The 19,789-nt window shown below is 38.0% G+C and overlaps 4 protein-coding genes across 7 annotated transcripts in view; 2 read left to right on the top strand and 2 right to left on the bottom strand.

Annotated features, from left to right (window-relative positions):
- LOC106625707 (neurobeachin-like protein 1) overlaps positions 1–19,789 on the bottom strand; it is an 89,091-nt gene that overhangs the window by 29,243 nt on the left and 40,059 nt on the right. For all 4 annotated transcript variants that reach the window (XR_011397172.1, XM_070112151.1, XM_070112152.1 and 1 more), the window contains 4 exons: positions 976–1,119; positions 637–909; positions 450–564; positions 133–301 (listed from right to left, as the gene is read on the bottom strand). Coding sequence is in view for 3 of the 4 variants with exons in the window: in XM_070112151.1 (XP_069968252.1) it covers positions 133–301; positions 450–564; positions 637–909; positions 976–1,119 (701 nt within the window). In the remaining variant the exon portion in view is untranslated. The remainder of the gene's footprint in view (positions 1–132; positions 302–449; positions 565–636; positions 910–975; positions 1,120–19,789) is intronic.
- Positions 1,801–3,195, bottom strand: Cpr64Ad (Cuticular protein 64Ad). The gene is made up of 2 exons (XM_014243405.3): positions 2,990–3,195; positions 1,801–2,777 (listed from the first exon to the last, which is right to left on the bottom strand). The coding sequence occupies exons 1-2, from the start codon at positions 3,002–3,004 to the stop codon at positions 2,055–2,057; spliced, it is 738 nt and encodes a 245-aa protein (XP_014098880.3). The 5' UTR covers positions 3,005–3,195; the 3' UTR covers positions 1,801–2,054.
- Positions 12,471–14,126, top strand: Cpr64Ac (Cuticular protein 64Ac). Its single transcript, XM_036364600.2, has 2 exons — positions 12,471–12,538; positions 12,667–14,126. The coding sequence occupies exons 1-2, from the start codon at positions 12,527–12,529 to the stop codon at positions 13,273–13,275; spliced, it is 621 nt and encodes a 206-aa protein (XP_036220493.1). The 5' UTR covers positions 12,471–12,526; the 3' UTR covers positions 13,276–14,126.
- On the top strand, positions 18,613–19,697 carry Cpr64Ab (Cuticular protein 64Ab). The gene is made up of 2 exons (XM_014243410.3): positions 18,613–18,718; positions 18,852–19,697. The coding sequence occupies exons 1-2, from the start codon at positions 18,704–18,706 to the stop codon at positions 19,251–19,253; spliced, it is 417 nt and encodes a 138-aa protein (XP_014098885.1). The 5' UTR covers positions 18,613–18,703; the 3' UTR covers positions 19,254–19,697.

Raw genomic sequence — 19,789 nt, 5'->3', positions numbered from 1 at the left:
AACCCCAAGATCTTGATCTTTTAATCTCCCATTTTTTTAATTAAAAATGTTTGACAATTTTTTGAGGTTAGAAAATAAAATATATATTCTTGCAAACGAAATCAATTTCAAAACTTCCAAGCAGTGACTTACCAGCAATTGTATTCAAGTACATAAGATATTCGAAATTCGAAATCTCACGATTTACCCACTTCTGCGTAAGTCCCGAAGCGCGCAATAATTCTCCTGGAGAGCGACCGGAGCCATATAAAATGTTTGGTGGTTGTAAGCTCAAAATTTTCGTAAAAACTTTGTTGCGTGTCTACAAATAAATTAGATAATCGGTATTTCGATTCGGAGTCGAAATTGATTAATTTCGATTTTGACAAATTTTAGCGAATCGAAATTAAAAACACAGCTAAAAATATTTCTGATTTTCCATACATCTAAATACGAGCAGTCGAACTCACCTTTGTAGTAAAATTGAGAAAATAACTAGTTTGATCGATTAAAAATATTTCCAAAGCGCTGCGCCTCAAATTGAATTTACGCAAATGCACCTCACGTATTTTGCTGATTGGAAAGCTTTATCGAAGAAAATTTAAGGCATTTTAAATTATTTTTTTAATGAAAATTGATTTTTTTAGCCTTACTTACCGAAAATCGTGCTTGGAGCCATCTTCTGTAGGCGGACTCAGATCGATGAAGCTGAAGAGCGTTTGATTCACCTCGATTTTACCTTTCACCTTCGTCATCAAAGTAATCAGTTCACAGTCTTGTGAAATTACCGATTTTTCTAGTGGCACATCTTGTTGAGATTGTGCTTCAATCGATTGGCGCAGTTCCTCTTCGAGCTGTAAATTCTCATCGTCTGCTAAAAAGTCGCGTACTACGGCACTCTTAATTGTCGAATCGAATTCCGAGATTTCTCTAAATTTTCAATATTTATTTTTAATAATTTATGTAATATTTTTAAAATTTCCTTCATCTTCCTACCTTGGATCATAGGCATTTGTGGCATTATCACGTAAATTCGCCGCATTTTCGTGCTTATTCGGATACAATTGCGGCTCGAGCTTGAGACGCATGCGCGCGACATTCTCATGATTGGAGAGCATCCAAAATTCTTCCGGAGAATTACTGAAAGTAAAAAATATATTTTTGTTACACTTGTTTAGAGGTTAGTTCATATATATTTGGAATTATAATATATGGATAAAATCGATTTGAACTTTTTGATTACTCCCACGAAAAAAATTGGAAATGCAGCATAAGTGGCATATCTATTTTTTAAACCGTCTGAAGATTATAATATTATAATTTTCAATAAAGTTTGGAAAAAAGTTTGGTCTGATTTTGGATTCAAGGAATTCTTTTTAAAAATCTATTTTAAAAGGGTGCTAAACTTTCAGTCCAATTGTAGAAATTTCAGGTAAGGAAAAAACGAAGAAGACCGATATTTTAGAAACACCAATTTCTAATATATTTTCATGGATTATAAGACTAAAACTTATACTAAAATGATGCAAATTTCTAACAGTTATTTGAAAATAGTCTTTAGATAAAATTCTATTTTTTGGAAGACAATTGAAAAACAGATAAAGTCGGGTTGTACGACCCCTAAGATTTGAGAACGAATGTTTCGAAAATCGTGAGAGCTCTCTATGAATGAGAGATAAACCTCTGTTAAAGAACTTACATAGCAAAGTATTCGAGGATGGAAAGGAGGCAAAGCTTGATTTAAATCAGAAAATTATGGATTTTTTTTTAATTTTCATTACTTTTTCAAAATCTTCATATATCAAATGAAAGATAAAGCGATTTTTTGTTTTAACAGTTTTTTTTATTAACGATGAAAGTTTTCAACAAAGACAATGAGTTTTTTTCTAGTTTATTTACAAATGGATGTCCCTCGTTGAATTGCATTGTTCTACCTAATAGTTGGCGCGCACAGCGCTCCCAAGTTATCCGGCAAGGCAAGCAACTCAACTAATAGCTGACATTTTGGACAAGAGTGTGTCGGTACGTTGGTTATCTATCGGTCAATGGTCAATTTTCCAAGCAGTTCCTTTTGTTTAGACAACAATTGGAGCGGCAAGAGTCTTGGCGGCAACGATGGGTGCTGGAGCGGCCACAACTGGGGCAGCAAGAGCCTTGGCGGCGACCACGGGAGCAACAGCGGCGACTGGCACATCCTTTTGGACGACAGCGTTGAAACCGTTGATGGGATCAGCGTAGTAGTTGACAATACGACGGGAACCGTCCGGTTCGATGAGCGAGTATGAGCCACGAACGATGTCACCATCGCGGGTCTCCTCTTGGGTCTTGGAGTCACCGGTCAAAGCATCTTGTACATTGTAAGCGTAGGTGTATTGTGGGTGTGGGTCAACAATGTCGGAGGCGACAGCAACTGGTGCGGCCAAAGCTCTAGCGGCAACTACAGGCGCTGGAGCAGCAACAACGGGTGCTGGGGCGGCAAATGGAGCGGCAATTGGTGCAGCCAAAGCTCTTGGGGCAAGGAGGGGTGCTGGAGCGGCGGCGAAAGTTCTGGCAACGACTGGTTTCACAATGGGTGAGGCAGCGGCAAATGGAGCTGGAGCGGCGGCAACCAGTGGAGCCGGGGCGGCGTAACGAGCATAGATGGGACCAGAAGCGTAGGCAGCTGGTGCAGCGGCGTAGGCAGCTGGAGCAGCGGCGTAGGCCAGAGGTGCTGGGGCAGCAGCGTACGCCAAAGGCGCAGGTGCGGCAATGATACCAGCGTTGGCAGAGAGCGCCAAGGTAGATAGAACAGCGGCAAACTATAAGATAAAGGAAGAAGATGTATTTATATTATGTGAGCGTTTGTGCTTAATCCAACGGACACTTGGACATTGGCAACGTCGGTACATAGGAGCATACGAAGGCTCCCAACTGAACCATTTACGTATCGTACAATCGCGTAATCCAAGTGGCCGTCCTCTTCGTACATACGAAGGATCTAGTGAATGTCTCAAAAGCTCAAAATACTTACAACGAATGGACTCATTGTGTGCTTAAGCTGATTAGATTCTCACTGTCGGTTGATTAAAACAAAACTGACATACTTTTTCAAAAATCGCGACGCTTTTTATACTTCAAAAAATTCCAAATGAAGCGCGCGCGACGAGACCGTAGCTCTCAAAAAAGAGAAGAAGACGATTTCCAAAAATTTGAATATTTACATTGCGGCAGCACGCTCTTCCGCAACCAGCTCCAAAGCTAGAGAGGTGTTGCGGATTGTACTTAAAATTGCTCTAAAATTTTTTTGTTTTGGTTTTTGTTTTTATTTTTTGATTTTAGCAAGCATATGACCTCTTCAATGCAAGCTATACTTCGCACACGAAGGGCGGGTGGCGTTAATTCAAGAAGCCAAACACGAAGTCCAACTACCAATAAACAACTAAATACATTTTGAAATTCCGTTGGTGAATTCTGGGCACGTAAATCGGGTAAGTCAGCAAGGCAAGCGCGTGAATACATACATTTCAATATTTATAGTACATACACATGCACATACATTTGCATGCCAGTACGCTTTCATGGCATAGGTTGGTGAGCTAGCAAAGTGTGTGACACTCACGCACGTGGCTTGTGAGCAACCTACTCCAAAAGCCTGCGCATTGGTGGCCCCAGCAATGCAGTGACGTGGGGAACGACATCTAATTGTTGGAATCAGCCGCGAAAGCGCCAACGCATATCAATAATTGCAATTCAATGCAAGTAAGAATAAAAAAAAATAAATATATATATTTTGTACGATTTTTTTCATTGCCTCAACAATGGAAAAGGTTTGCTATAAAATAAAAACACCGTAAATCTGCATTAATAATTACACACTTGTAGACACATGCATACATATACATTGATACATAAATATACATATATGCAGCATGCATTCGGTGAATGCTAGAAATTGCCCAAAATGTGAAATAAAAATTGCGATCGCCGCGATAACGAACTAATTTCATTCACTTGCTGAAACTTGTGGGTTCAACTCAGTCATTTAAATAACTATTTTTGGTTTTTTATCGCAAACTATTTTGATTTGATTGGCATAGTGAAAAATGGAAAGCTTCGCGATGAGCTGCATATTAAAAAAAAACAGGCTCACGAGCGAGCACGTTGAGCATAAGAAATGCCAAGCAAGAAAATAAAAGTAAATTTAAACAAATTTACAATAAGGAAGATTAAAAATGCGCGCGTAAACCTGTTTAAAAAAGTAATGAATCTAAAGAATTCCGGCCGCATTAGGCGTCGTTGGAAATGTGTTAAAGAACAATGAGGAAGTATTCGCATGCGAATTTTAAATTAACTTAAATTTGCAAACATTTTTGTGCAAATATACGAAAATATATTTCAAGCGGGTATATTCTTAATCTATTCGTTTTAAAATCGGTTTAGCATAAATTTTTGTAACGCGACTAAGATTTTATTAATATTTTGATAGTCTCTACCTTTAAAAATAATAAAATAAAATTATAAAACGTAACTGAAATAGTTTGTGAGTTAAAACCTTCTAAAGTGTAGCCGCTCAGTTCAGTGTGAGCTCCATCAGTTAATTTTTAAGAGGTTATATCTAGTTTTGAACTTCAAAAAATCCATTTTTTTTGCTTATATATCGAATGTAAATACTATATTTGGGAATATATTCCGAAATTATGAAGTTAATACGGCAAAGTTTCGGAGATATGAAGGTATTTGTAAGATTTTTTTTTTTTAAACTTACTATTATACTTAGTAAATTTTTGTCGACACGCTGTCTTCAGAGTCAATTAAGAAAACTTGAAATTTTCATACGACCTTCTTAAATATATTTGTCAAGTATTGTTTGAAGGAATAATATTTTTGATAATAATTTCGATATTCGAAGCCCCTCTGAAGTGTACTTTTTTTCACAAAAAAACTACTTTTTTTTAAGAAGCCGCCATTTCGTATAAAACAAAATTTGGACTAGTCCGGCAGACACTTTGAATACCACCACCAATAATTTTCCAAGTAATATGTCAGACTGTTTTCCTGTGAAATATTTTTCAAGTACTCTAGCTTTAGCAGCCTTCTGCAAAGTAAAACTCTGTTATAGTATTCAGCGCAGGTATACCGTCAACTATGTATCAATAGCCTTCCGCAATAGAGGTGTTAGTTTTGAACTATGAATAGTGAATGGTGTGTCACTGCTAAATTACAGGTTGCCGCTGTATTTCGACTAACGTGACATGTCGCTATATGTAAACGTCAAAAATACATAATTATAACAAAAGGAGAATGAATACATAATCACTTATTTTCTTCACATGATTGCTAAAAGCTTAACTCACTTAATGGACATTGTATTAAGCAGTTAGGTCAGAAAGCATAAATTTGACAATTTTTGGGGCTATTGCCTGCGAAAAGCACTTGATTACAAGGTGCGACGATTATTCGAATTGGTATTTCGTGGGTTCAAATTCCAACCAAGATTGAATAAAAAATGAGAGTTTCAACATCTAGAAATAGAAAAATTGTTAATAAATTCTAAAACACACAAATCAGAGCGCTGCTTTCTACAGTCATAGGAACTGTCATTATTCAGTTTTACGCAGCAATTATACAAGTACAATGCATATTCAATAAAGCATGGTTTACCAACATAATTATTTCTTATCGAAATAGCGTGTACTAACAGCCAGAAATCGTTAAATTAGGGATGCAGATTTGCTTAAAGAAACCCACTGAAAATTGCATCAAACGCAATGAAGTGACTTTTGACAATGCTTGCACCAAAAGCACAGTATAAATAGTAGGTCCATGGCACAGCAACTGGGTAATCCATTTTGCGAACAGGTTATACAATCGATGCCTAATTGATGCATTTTTAATAATGTGCCAATTTGGTCACACCAGAGCACCAAGCGGCAGACAACAGGCAGCTGGCAGCGACAAATATCGCGCAGCCACAGCGGCAGCAGCGGCGGACGTAGACGCAGAACAAAACCCCGACCAACAACTAAAAGTGCGACAAAAGTGAATGGCAAATGGTCGCGGTGCTTGATTGTACATTGTGATATGCCGGCCGACGCGGCCTAAATGAGAGCACTAGCATCAGCAGCCGCCGCAACGCTAGACACAGCCGCAGTCGGGCGTTGCCGAAACGTTTTGGCTGTCGCAAATCTTGTGCAATTATTCCTTTTATTCTGCGAACTCGGCTTTTTTGCTTTGATTCCGTTTGCATCTAGTAAATTTAGTTATTAATTCATTTGCAGAAGTGAGTAGCCATTAACCATTAAAAGTGTAGAGCAATCGAAAGCACAAGTCAAGCATTTGTATGCTGTGCAAGTAGTGCATCTACGGCGCTATGAACATAAGTGAGCCTGTTGTTGTACGCCAAAATCGCTTAAGCAAATCTCTAAATCTCCAGTTTGTAACGACATTTCCGCCAGCGTAATGCGAGCGGCGTGTCACAACATCAAGTGTACAAAAACACAAAAACGTCGCATGCCAAAAATGTCTCGCGTATGAGCAGCGTGTGTGTGTGGGTATGCGCTTTAAAGTATGGCTTTTGAATTTTGTCAAAAGTTCTAATTGAAATTAATTTGTTTGCCCATCACGTAGTTGTTATTAACACAGTAAGTTTGTTTGTTGGCAATAACTATTCAAACTATTCTAGTTGGGAATCTCTGAATTTCCATAATGTTACATTTGCAAAAAGTATTCCAGAAGGCTTGCTCACTTATAGATGGCTGGCGGAATAAATTGGTATCATCCGACAAACTTTAGGCCCTATGCCGCAGTCGGAGATGCAGGAAATGATGATCCGACAAACCAATTACAGATACAGTTTCAAGTCGACTCAGAAAGGCTTTGAAATCTTATGAGAAGCTTTTTAATGACAGAAATACGCTTCGAGATTTGTCATCTGTCGAGCAGTGACAGATTTTAGATTCGTAGTGCACAACTCACCACACACAGGCGGTCGCAAAGAGTATACAGGTTCACTTTGTGGGTGTAATTTTTTAAGCTGGTATGAAATTTGTTTACAATTCTGGTTTAAAATTGGAATAAAAAAGGGATCCCATTTTGAGGTTAAAAAGAAATTGTTTACTAAAATCAGGATATACCCGTACATATATTTTATTTCAAGTTGCATAAATAGCAGTCTAAGTATAAAACGTTCGCTTATAAAGTGGATATAACATATTTTCTACGATATATTCTTCCCTGTAATTAGCCGGGGAAATGAAATAAAGAACAACTTTTGATAACTTATATTTTTGGCTTATTAAGAGGGGACTAATTGTAAATTTGTATAACCGTTATACCTAAGAGTCATAGGATGGGCCAAATGATAAAATGAGCACCGTCAAAAATTCTACCCGAAAATCACATATTAAGTATGGTATGTGCATACATATTTTGAGATATACGTAGAAGACAATCCTATTTAGAGCCTAATGTAATTATAAATTGACGCTCACACAGACATAACTAATACGATGCTTTACTTTGCCATTTTTTTCTAATCATTTTAGAGACACATTAGTATGTAAATAAACAATGAAAACAATCAGCATTTTCTATTAATTCTACTAACTCGGCTAGTAAATATATGAGCCGAGCTACGACCACTTATTTTTTGCACTGTGCGGCTTTGATTTAGCTAACTTGCGAACTATTTAAACATTTGCCAATTTCCGAGGCCAAAACATGGTATTGGAAAGCTCGCTCCCGCACGATGCCAACACCTTCATTACCAAATGAATCGGGTTTTGCTAAGTGCGAATATGAGTATTCTCGAATATATAACAAATAAATATATAAATATGTGAATATGTGTGTATTTATATGTACTTAAAATCGCTTTACTTATATAACTATATAGATAAGCAAATATTAAGTACCATTGCATTTGTTTGTTTTGCTGTCACTGAGTAAGTATATGCAATATATATGTAAAAACAACAATGCATCGTAGCGCCGAAGTACTTTTTGGTATTTGGCCAAAACAACACAAGGTCGTCTGTTTTTGTTAAAACCGTCACGTCACGCACAATAACATGGCCTAAACATAACATAATATGTAGAAAAATAAAAGAACAAAAACAACAAAAGCAGCCACAATTGTGTCGGGAATGCTAACCTTTTTGCTGTTGTTTTCATTTTACTGCGCATGCGTACATTTTTATTTCCATTTAAACGCTGAAAGCGTGGTTTACTGTTGAGATAACGCAAAGCAAATTTTAATTGGTAATTTACAGGAAATTTTGTCTCCACGCTTTAAAGCCATATTTGTTGGGATTGTTTTTCCGTTTAAATAATTAACTTTTACAATTACAGTAACAGTTATTTTGGCGTGAGCTTGCAACACAAATATTTTGGACATTAGCGGAGTTGCAGCTGTTGTCAGTTAGTTATGTTCTTAAGAATTAAAATACTGGCATTTTAATTGCTTGAAATATTTTCAAGCTTTTCGGAGTTGTTTTCCTTAAGAATAATTTCTGGAGTATAACTAAGTTGGCGTCTTTCAGTAGTGTTCAATTCTAGATTCTTCACTCGCCACTTATCTTTTTGCGGAATTTGTTAAGTGAAAGCCTATTCAAATTAATTAATTAATTGAAAAATAAACAACTTATTCAAAATTCTTTGCAAAAACTTTAAGTTGAAAATATTTTTGATGAAGGATGCCACTAGTTTAAAAAAAATTAATTCATAAAATTTGATAACAAAATCTACGAATAACTATACAGTTACAATATATTGAAAAAGGATTACAGTTGAAAATTTTGTGAAGAGTTGTTACTAATTCAGAATTTTTATTAAATAAATTTGATAAAATAAATAAAAAATTACAAAAAAAAAATAAATTTTTTCTGCCAGGTAGTTTTTGGGGAAGGGTTGCCATTTCTTCAAAAAAAATTACTAAGCTAAAACTCAGAGATATTTCTTATAATGGTTGCCATAACAATTTGACAAAAAAAACAACATTAAAAGTAGGAAGAATTGCATTCCTTATTTACAATCACAGGCAAGAATATACACTGTTTTCAGAAATATATTATTACTAAATTTCCTTAAGATTTTTTACATATTGACCGATAGAAGGCAACTGGAAGTTCGAAAATATTTATAGTAATTATATGGGGGCTAAGGGAGGTATACCTCGATTTTGTTTATTTTTGGCACAAAGGAACATATTTCGAGAATTTTTGAACATAAGATTAAATACCTTGAGAGCAAAGTTGTGCAAAGTTCTATCCTAATATATTCATTGGTGCTTGGTTTGTACCATATACTGAAAGTTCTATTCTATTTTTGCTGGAAGTGAAAGAAATAGATGGAATTTAAAGTTGTGTAATATGGGATGTAGGCGCGGTTATCATCGCCCATTTTCACAGCGTATGGTAGGTAGAATGGTTGTGTAACTTCACATACCAAATTTGGTTGAAATTGGTCGGGTAGTTTCTGAAATATAGGAGCTTCATCTTAAGGTGGGGGTGCCACGCTCATTGTCCAGTTTTAACACCTGTAACTAACTCCTATAGAGCTCTTTTCCATAATCTTGTTTGTAAAATTTAATGCTGATTTATTCCGTGAGTTATCGCACTTTTAGTAGTAGTTTTCCACACAACCAATATATGGGGAGTTTTTTTTCATTTTCACAGCATATGAAGAAGTAGGAGTTAACTTCAGCGGTTTGGAAGATATGAACAAAGAACCATTTAAGGAGCGGAGCCTTGCCCACTTTAAAAAAAAAAATGTTGTGGGATTCGTTGTACCGAATTTCAGTTATGTGACTGAATAGGATTTTGTTTAATGGCGTTTTGTGGGCGTGGTAGTAGTCCGATTATGCCAGTCTGCAATACCGACCTCTCTTGGGTGCCAGGGAACATATGTAGTAAGTTTCATCAAAATATCTCAATTTTTATTTAAGTTATCGCTTGCACGTACAAACAGACGGACGGACAGACAGTCTTACGGATTTCAACGCGTCTCGTTAACCTGATCATTTATATATATCATACATATATAACTCTCTATCTATCTCGATTAGTTTTGCGTGACACAAACAACCGTTAGTGTTGATTATGAAATATCTCTAATACTTATCCCTATTCGTTTTGAAAGCAATGGGCTTTTCGGAAGCATCAATTAGACCTCTGTGGCCCAAAAATGTATGGAGATCAAGCATATTGAATATTCAAGTTTCTCAGGACGTTCTGTCGCCACTTAGAACCAATGTTTACCAACATATAAAGAAGGTTAACTGCCTTGTAGACTTATGTACGAGTATAGTGGTAGTAATAGTCGTAAACACCCCCTTTTAAGAGGCGTTACAACTTCAAGTTTCTATTTCTCTGCTGCCATATGTCACAATAACTTCTGTATGCGCTCGCATATCGGGTTCCTATTAACAATGACAAATGTGCCCCTCACTTCTCTGATGATAAGCAATTAATACGATGAAATATACATTTGCGTGACTCTGGCTTACAAATAACGGTATGTGTGCAGTTGCTATTGCAAGCAGGCGTGCAGGCGGCAGCACTAAAAAATTAATAGTTCGGACCATATTCTATTTGAACTGCAGATATTAAGATTCGAAGCCATTTTACAGCATTGCCAAGCGTTTCGAAGTGCTCCAAATCAAGGTGCGAGTGTGTAAAAGTACGCTTCAAACGGACATTTTAATTAAGCCGACATAAAATGCTGCACACGCACTGCCATAAGCGTTGTCATGCCCCAGCAATGCTTTTTACATTTATTTACACACAGCGGTGCGGCCGATACTTAAAATGTGTCTGCCAAGGCGTCAAAGGCTGCACCACCGAAAAAATGCGTAGAGACCAGTGAGTCGGCCAGCCAGCCAGCCTGTCGATCGGTCTGTGAATTAAAAATGTTTTTCAATACTTGTACAATGTCTAATATGTAGTGTCGACGCTGGCAGCGACGCTTGCAACTAAACAATATTACGTCAGCATAATTTTTGTGGCAATTGTGGACAAAGCACATTTATACGTTGCTGGGGCGCACATGTCTAAAGACACAGTGAAATATGTACACTTTTGACATGGTGCAAATACATATCAACATACATACATACAGCTTGCCAATTGATACATTTGCGCATGTGCAGTTGCTTAACGGTTACAAAGTATTTTTAAGTTCAATACGAACAGCGGAAAACAAGTCCAGCTCACTGCACTAAACTACATACATATGTTAGCCTCATGAACTAGTTAGTAGAAGAGAATGACCTGTAGGAAAAGCATAACTAAATTTGCAGGGATTCTTTTATTTCGCTGAGGAAAGTCTCTACATTATGTAGTATACTTTTAGGCATCGACTAAGGGCTTTCCTGTTCTGTCTAGTATGTGGAAGAGCATTTGTAGTTTGAAAATTAAAAAAAAAACAAAGTGGGCATGGCCTCGTTCTCTAGCAGGCTATTTCAACCAAACTTGCTGAGGAAAAATTTCTCTAGCTTCTCTTCATGCACTGCGGATAAATCAGTTGATAACCACGCCCACTCTGCATATAACGGTTAGATAATGCCGCAGAAACATTACATTTTATACTTTTGACGACCTTTCAAGTTCCCAGAAAAAAATTGAGAAATCCAACTTATACTTTACAAATGCCATTCCGGCAGGGACTGCGCAGACACTAGTCCATAACTTAGTAACTAACTGCCGCAGCGGTTAATTTGGTGGGCATTTTGGTCAGTGACGCCATGCGCACTTCAAGTGCGTATTGAAAAAAGTTGATAAAATGCGATCATTTTGAAAAATGAACCGTTTTTATTATGTCAAATAAAAAATATTGGTTTGTATCAACCAGAGACGGCAGTTAAATTCTCAGTGCAAAGCGATTTTGTGTGATTTGAGTTTTATGAACATGACACATGTGCGATTGGGCGGTGAAATAGATGTTCACGCGCTTGGCAAATGCTGACGCCGCACGCAGCTTGCGGTACACGCTTTCATATGGTTCGACTAAACATTTAGAAGCATGACAACAGTGCACCTTATGGCAACGAATTTTAGTGTGTTCATTGAGAAAACGCTCACAGTGCAAGCACAAAGTGCGGTGATGAAATCACACTGCTGACCATAAATTGGTGTTGGCCTGCTGCCTTTAAACTAGATGATTGTAATGGGCAGCGGCACAAGTGGATCGCACGTATGCGCAATGCAATGGTAACCAATTAGCCGCGACTGTTGCGATGCCAATCACATTGAAACCAAACGTCGAACGTCGCCAAAATGTGTACGGTGTGCTCTTGTTTGTGCACTAAATGCAGCGTTTTTGTGATGCTAAGTGGCATGTTGTTGCTGTACTTGTTGATGGTATGTGTCGCAGCAACCTCAGTTTGTTTGACAGTAATGGCGCGCAGCTGCTGTCGTTGCAGCCTCGTTCGATCTTCGCTCGAATAGTCGAGCGGTTTTAGAAATTCTTCACATTCGATTATAAAAGTGCATGCTTCTTGGGGGATTTATCTCAAACCACAATCGCAATTTTGTACGCTAACATCGTCGCAACAAGCACACATAGTAGCAACATGATCACTAAGGTAATACATACACATGCCGAAGATAATCAACGAACGGATGTGGCTATCCTGACGCACCACCTTACAATTCTATTTAGAATTAAAAATGTATACTAATTAAGTTTTTTTTCTGCGCTACTCCTTTGCAGGTGGCGTTGGTCCTCTGCTTCAGCATCTCGCTGTCCGTTGCCGCACCCGGTGACATCTATGGCGGTCTCAGTTTACATGCGCCGGCCATCACATACGCAGCACCCAAGATCCTTGCCGCCGCACCAGCCATCAGTCAGCAGGTGATACACGCACCAGCACCAGCTCTTATCGCTCAAGCCGCTCCCACTTACTATGCACAAGCCGCGCCCACCATTATCAAAGCTGCTCCAGCTGTTGCCGTCGCCAAGGTAATCGAACCCGAGCCATATGATCCGAATCCACAATACAGCTTCGCATATGGTGTAACCGATCATCATACCGGCGACTCGAAAGCGGCTGAAGAATCACTCGTTAATGGCGTCGTGCACGGCAGTTACTCGTTGACCGAACCAGACGGTTCGATACGCAAGGTCACCTACACCGCAGACAAAATTAACGGTTTCAATGCTGTGGTTGAGAAGCAAGGTGGCCCCGCACCAATAGCCGTAGTGGCCAAACCAGCTGTCGCCGTTGCCGCTGTGCCTACCATCACTAAGGTCGCATACGCTGCGCCCGCCATCGCCAAGGTGGCGTACGCTGCACCGGCCCTTACGTATGGTCACCATTAAGTGTGTCTACGATAACCTCACATTCGTGTCGAGGTTATTGAGCGTTATTTATCATAATTGTTTCGTGTTGTTGACCGGGCTGCTGATCTATGGACATATGACTTCTGAACCGAACAAAGGAACTTACATATTACAGAAATATATATATCTACATATATATATATATATATATATAAACATATATTAATAACTAAACAATTTACTTGTTAACTTGTGAATACACTTATAGTCTTAGCAGAGCGCTCGTCTGCATGCGGAAACAACCAAGTCAACTCAAACTTCTTAGCTACAATTATAAAGACAAACAAACACACACAATTGCGATCGCGCGCATAACTCGCGATCATCCTCGCCCATTAAGCGACGTCGCGCTGAGCGCCACCACGCGTGACTCATAACGGGAGTCACGTCATAGTTCGCTAGCAACAACATCGGCTGCGGCTGCTTCTGTCGACACAAAGCTGTGAGTGTGCGTACCAGTATTGGCGACGTAGTTGTTATGTACAAGTATACTCGTATGTCGTTGCATGCTTCACCCAAGCATCATTCTCATTCATCTCAACTATTGTGCATCTCTAATCAGTTCTTTATTAGCAATATTGAATATTATAATTAATTTTATTTTAATTTTTGTATTTGTTTTTTCGTTCATTGTATATATGTAAATATACCTGGAGAGCAATGTGCCAGCGATTTCCAGTTTGAACGCATGCACACACACTGGAATAGTGAGTGTGTGTACACAGTGTGGTACAAGTATTTATGTGCGTGTATTGGAAATTGCGGCAAAGAGTCTCGTGTATTAGCTTGTGCACTTACTGAAATAAAGAATTCAGTACAAAAACACTAAATTCCAGACATTTTATTCAACTATTTATACGATTATTTCGCAGTTATAACCGTAAAAGGTAACTGGTCTTAAACACTTTTTCGCCTTTTTCTGTTTTTGCTGCGGTTTCAGAGCGATTGATGTTTTTCGGCTGTTGATGGCTACTGTTGTAGCCGACGCTGTTGTTAATTTATGACACACACACTAAAGCGTACACATACAATACATACATATGTATATACAACCATAGTCTAGCGCAATTTGCGCCTGCGTATATGCGCTTTTGTGGCCAGCGCATTTGTTACATTTTGCAGCTACTACAGTCTGGGCTCACTAGGTCAACGTGGTGATCATTAATTGTACAAGCCAGCAATTGGCCATATCAGTAATGCAATTGCAATTGAACAAAAGTGGTGGAAAAGGCGTGCCGTGAGGATTGCGAGTAGATAAATAAGTATATACATACAGAACAGCATTGTGTGAACTGCTGCTTCTGAAATTTGTATATTTGTTCAAACTTATATAGCCATTTATGTAGTACCGGACCTCATGTGAGCACACAGTGAATTAGAAAAACGCAAAAAAGAAAGCTTCATGGAATTATATTTTTTCTTCAATAGAAATTCTAAGAAAAGTTATATTAAACAGTTATTGAGCTATACTCTTGGCGTGTTTATACAAACCCCTAAGTGTAGGTCACACATATTTGTATACAACATAAAATTAATATTAAAAATATTCACTGCTACAATACTGTTGCCTACAATTAGGCGTTGCAGCCAAATAACTAGGAAATGCTAAAAAGCTTGAATTCTTGTATTTGTTTCGCAGCCTTGGTAGTGTTTGTATGTAAATATAACAAAAAAAAACCATTTCCATTTTCATCCAAAAAATATTTGTCCGAAAGTTACCGAAAATCAAAATGTAAGTGTTGAGATACAGTAACACTATTGAGAATTTATCAAATATCAAATTGTTGCAAGAGTATAAAAAATGTATGAATACTTTTTTTTCCAAGCCACTGTTTAAAAGATATAACGATTCAAAAAGTTGTAAAAAAAAGCGCTAAGTACACTATCTCATAGGTGACGTGGAAATGTATGTTGACGTACAATAATTTTTGATACAACTTATCGTTTCGTTACAAATCGCCAAAAAAACCTTTTACCTTTTATCTCGAGTAATTTTTTTCAACATATCGCAAGGTTGAAGAGTTTTCACTAACCTTCAGCTTGTTGGACATTTATGTAATCTTTAATGTCTATTTTGGCGGATTATTATGATTATTTTTAAATATTAGCTACAGAAGTTAGTGCGATAGCAAAGATACTTATTAGATATAGAGTACTCGAATGAAAAGTTATAGGATTTATGGACCGCTTTTCTAGAGAAAGGCTGAATATCTTCGAGGCTACATTCACTAGAATATTATGACCAGCTTTGAAAGTATCCAACGTGGTCGAAACTGCTGGCAACATGGAAAATAAGTCGTCTTTCTCAGTTTTCCTTAAAAATATCTACGTATGCTTTTTGATTTCTTTGAAATAAAATATCTTTCAGCTGCTTTTATGATTAAGTGATAACCTTATTTATTTTCTTTGAGGAAAAAATTACCTTTTGTCACTATATTCTCGTTTTCGAGCTAAAACTCTGGCAATTTATTCAAAAATCATCAAACTGATCTAATTTTTTATATTAGAGACTATACAAGTATATTTAGATTTATTTACATAGTATAACATAAAACATTTACTCCTTGACCCACTGTGCTAGCGAAAAACCTTGCAATTTATCAATAAATATATTCCATCGCCGAATTCGCACACCTTTCGGCCACAAACGATAGGCACAGCATTCGCAATGCAGCAGTATGCATATAAAATAAATAAATGCAACAAATGAAATTGCATTTGTTGTTGTTATTAGTTTACGTACGCAGAATTATGACCCTAACAGCGGTGAATTGTGAACTACAAATAAAAAGTCATTTTGGCGCACCGTCAAATTAACTGCCAACAAGAGCGTGTCAGCGGAGCGATTGGGCGGATATGCCGTTCGACGCTGGTTCTACTATATAACTATATACACATGTGCAAATATATGTATATGCATGCAGCTGCATATGTTGAGAAGTGCCGCCGTGTAGCTCACACGTTGCCAGCCTATTTTTCGCCTGCTTTGCTTGACCACCTGTTAACGCTCACGAAGCGTGGCTACATGCTCTTGTGTGGCAGTGTTGCACTGTTAAAAATTGATCGACTGACAAGCGCTTAAATCACTATCGATTTAATTGTGTTGATTTTACAAGCGAGCGCTTGAGATTACTTTTATTCGATTATATTTATGTCTGTGCGTTATCCAAAGAGATGTGTGAATATGTTTGAATTTTTATATATAACCGTAAGTTTGGCTTAGAGCCAAATTGTTATATGATGAATAGGACTAAGCTACCATTTAGTTTTTTAGGGGTCAAGACTTTGTGGAATCTACACATGAAGTTTTATTTATTCAATGGAAATATATTGAAGTAAGAAGTGTTTTTATATATGTGGGCAGGAGTGTTAGAGTGGTCAGTATTATTTTGCGCTGCGATCGTGGTATCTAACGATCATTAACTTCCTGTAGAACGCTTCATTTGTAAAATATAATTAGTATGTCTATAGATTCATAACTAATTTAGTAGCTGGAAATATACCATAGTGTTTGAAAAGTATAAACTTAATGTCAATGAAATGTTCCTAGAAGAAGAAGAACCTATCAACCCACAGATTGTAGAATAATTTAGAGAATCACGAATCCCCAAAAACGAACACTAGAAATGATGAAAACTTGAGAAAAGCACTCGAACTTTCGGGGGTGAGTGATTGTACTACCTTATCAAATATGACCTCGATTTTTACCATGGAAAAAAATTTAGCAAAGAGTCTGCTTGAAATTTTGTGTTTCCAATGGAATCAGGGCTACAGAATCGTTGAAAATGTTGCACAAGTGTTTTAGATAATCCACTTTATCACGAACACAATTATTTGAGTGGCACAAAGCATGCAGTGATCTCAATATCTCTTATGGATCGACTCGGTATATTTTGGTTAATGTTTTGGGTATGAAGCCTTTCATTCTAGACTCGTCTCAAAAGACCTGAATGTTTTGGAAAACCGACGTCGTGTATAAATCACAAAAGAGATGCTTGACAACATAGCTGAGGGGAATAAATTCATCAAACGCATATTTACTGATGACGAGACTTGGGTTTATGTGTATAACGTCGAAGCTGTCGAAAATCTATCGAATCGCTCTTAAAATGAGCCGAACCGAAAAAAAAAAACAAAATTTGGTGGAGGTTTAGTGCCATCCCAATCAAGACTTATAACAAATGTGTGAAAAATTGGATTTAGTCTCTGGACGATTGTAGTGGTGCAGGAGACTAATTTGAAGACGATAATAAAAGTTCCTACTAAAATACGTGAAATGTATTTTTTTTTCAGTCCGTATCAAAGTTGATACAATTTCAACAGACAAAATGATGACTATTTAGGGTTAGAGCAAATGATTTCCACATTAAATTAGACCAATAATTTTTACGATAATCAGAAATTCTCGAATTCAAGGATAACTGGTCTTCACAGTGCCATAAAAATATAATTACGTTTTATTAACATAAATGTAAGAATCTTCCATAGAGCACAACTTCTATAACCGATACTTATTTTACTTATGTATATTAGCATATGAAGTGTTAGTGACCATCTCGGCAAACCCTTTAATTATACACGCATGACACACGATATATAAAATTAATTGAGCCATCTGGCGTTTATGTCTTCCACTGCAGTTTGGTTTCGTTGACATTCCACAACAACAATAATACGAAACATTCGCATAAAGCATACCGCAATGTAAATATTTTCATTTTGATGATTAATGTGCGCGTTGTGGAACGTGAGAGCCACAGGCGTTGAGGCGCTTTAAGTCGCCGAAGAACAAGCGCTTTGCACGCGTATACATATGTACATATACGAGTGTGTGGCCATGGGCGATGGGCGCGAACCCATATTACTCATCCAATTAATAAACACCACAACACTTATACACACACGCACGCAAAGCGATCTGTAAAATTCGTTTATGTTTGGAAATCGATCATTTTAATGTCGCTGAGTTGCCGCTGCTTTGAGTAAGCCCAGTGGCCTAACAGTTGGCACGGCGCGGCACGTATGTTGTAGTAAATGGCGATGGACGCGCATGCGCCAAAGCAAAATATTACCACATTCACTAACCATAACAACAATGTTTATAATTTCATTTGTACTGCGACTTATTTTTAAGGCACATTGGAGGGCAGCGTAGCCCAGCAGCTGTTAGGTTATTATGTCACTGTAGCGTTTACTTTTATGGCAACAGTTTCACAACTCAAAACCATAACCATTTTGATTTCAAAATTTCAAAACTGAATATCGGCGCCAATTCGTGCGGGTGGCGCATTTCGTTTATAAGCCCGACAGGTGGGCCTGATAACATCATTCCAACGAAAGTAATCAAACACTAAGTACAAACGACACACTTTTTTGTGCACAAATCAACAGCAAATCAAGCGGTAAAATGGCTTTCCTCAAGGTAGGTCACAAGAGACTGGATTTAATGCAACGCAGCGCGCTCTGTTGACCGCAGCTCACATTGTGGATTATATCCTCAGCGCATAACTCCTGCTGAACGCTCATTTAAACTTCTTTTCTCTGTTTTCTTCCAGTACACAATTGTCGTCTGCTTAGCGTTCGTTGGCGTTGCTCAATGCGCACTGTTACGCGCCGCCCCAGCGCCCGTCGCCTTCGCCGCACCCGTACCCGCACCGGTTGTGCCCATCAACACCGAGATTGACCCACATCCACAATACGCTTTCGCCTATAATGTACAGGATGCGCTCACCGGCGACAGCAAGAGCCAACAGGAAGTGCGCGATGGTGATGTGGTGAAGGGCTCCTACTCCGTCTTGGATGCTGATGGCTCACTGCGCACTGTCTTCTACACTGCCGATCCCATCAACGGCTTCAATGCCATCGTTCAACGTGGCCCCGTTGCGCCAGTATTGGCTGCCAAACCGGTCGTGCCACTTGCACCAGCGCCATTGCCAGCTCGCTTCATTCAAGGTTAAGGCGGTGATGAAGAGTTCCTGATGGCCGCGCCGGCTGTCTGTAGCGTGAAATGCATTCCTGCTGCACTATTTAACTTATATCTAATCACACACACACAACTATTTAGTAGGCTAGTCAAGCGGATGCTATGAAGTGGACATTGTAGCGTGAAAAGCATGACGCATAGAATATTGTGTTCTTGTTGTTGCACGTTTACAATTGTCAAAAGTCAATTTAGTTAATTGTTGCTTTGTTGTTTTGTAGCTAATATTTTCGAGTTGTTATATAGTTTTTAACTACATTAAATGCACAAACAAACACATTAACTGCAATCTATGTATGTATACTCTACTTGCAGCATACTACACATACATGCACATTAAGTTTGTTTTTGTGTAATTTTATATGTAATTTTTGTAGTAATAAATCACTCGGCAACACTTTTGAGATCGAAATCAAACAAATGTTTTTCTGTGTTTTGACTTATTTTTCCTTGCCAGCAAGCGGCAGTCCAACGCATGGACTTTTCTCAATATTTCTGATTTTTCTTATTTTT

Source organism: Bactrocera oleae, chromosome 6, assembly GCF_042242935.1.
Source record: "Bactrocera oleae isolate idBacOlea1 chromosome 6, idBacOlea1, whole genome shotgun sequence".
NCBI classification, from domain to species: domain Eukaryota; kingdom Metazoa; phylum Arthropoda; class Insecta; order Diptera; family Tephritidae; genus Bactrocera; species Bactrocera oleae.
This window is presented reverse-complemented; position numbering and strand designations above follow the sequence as displayed.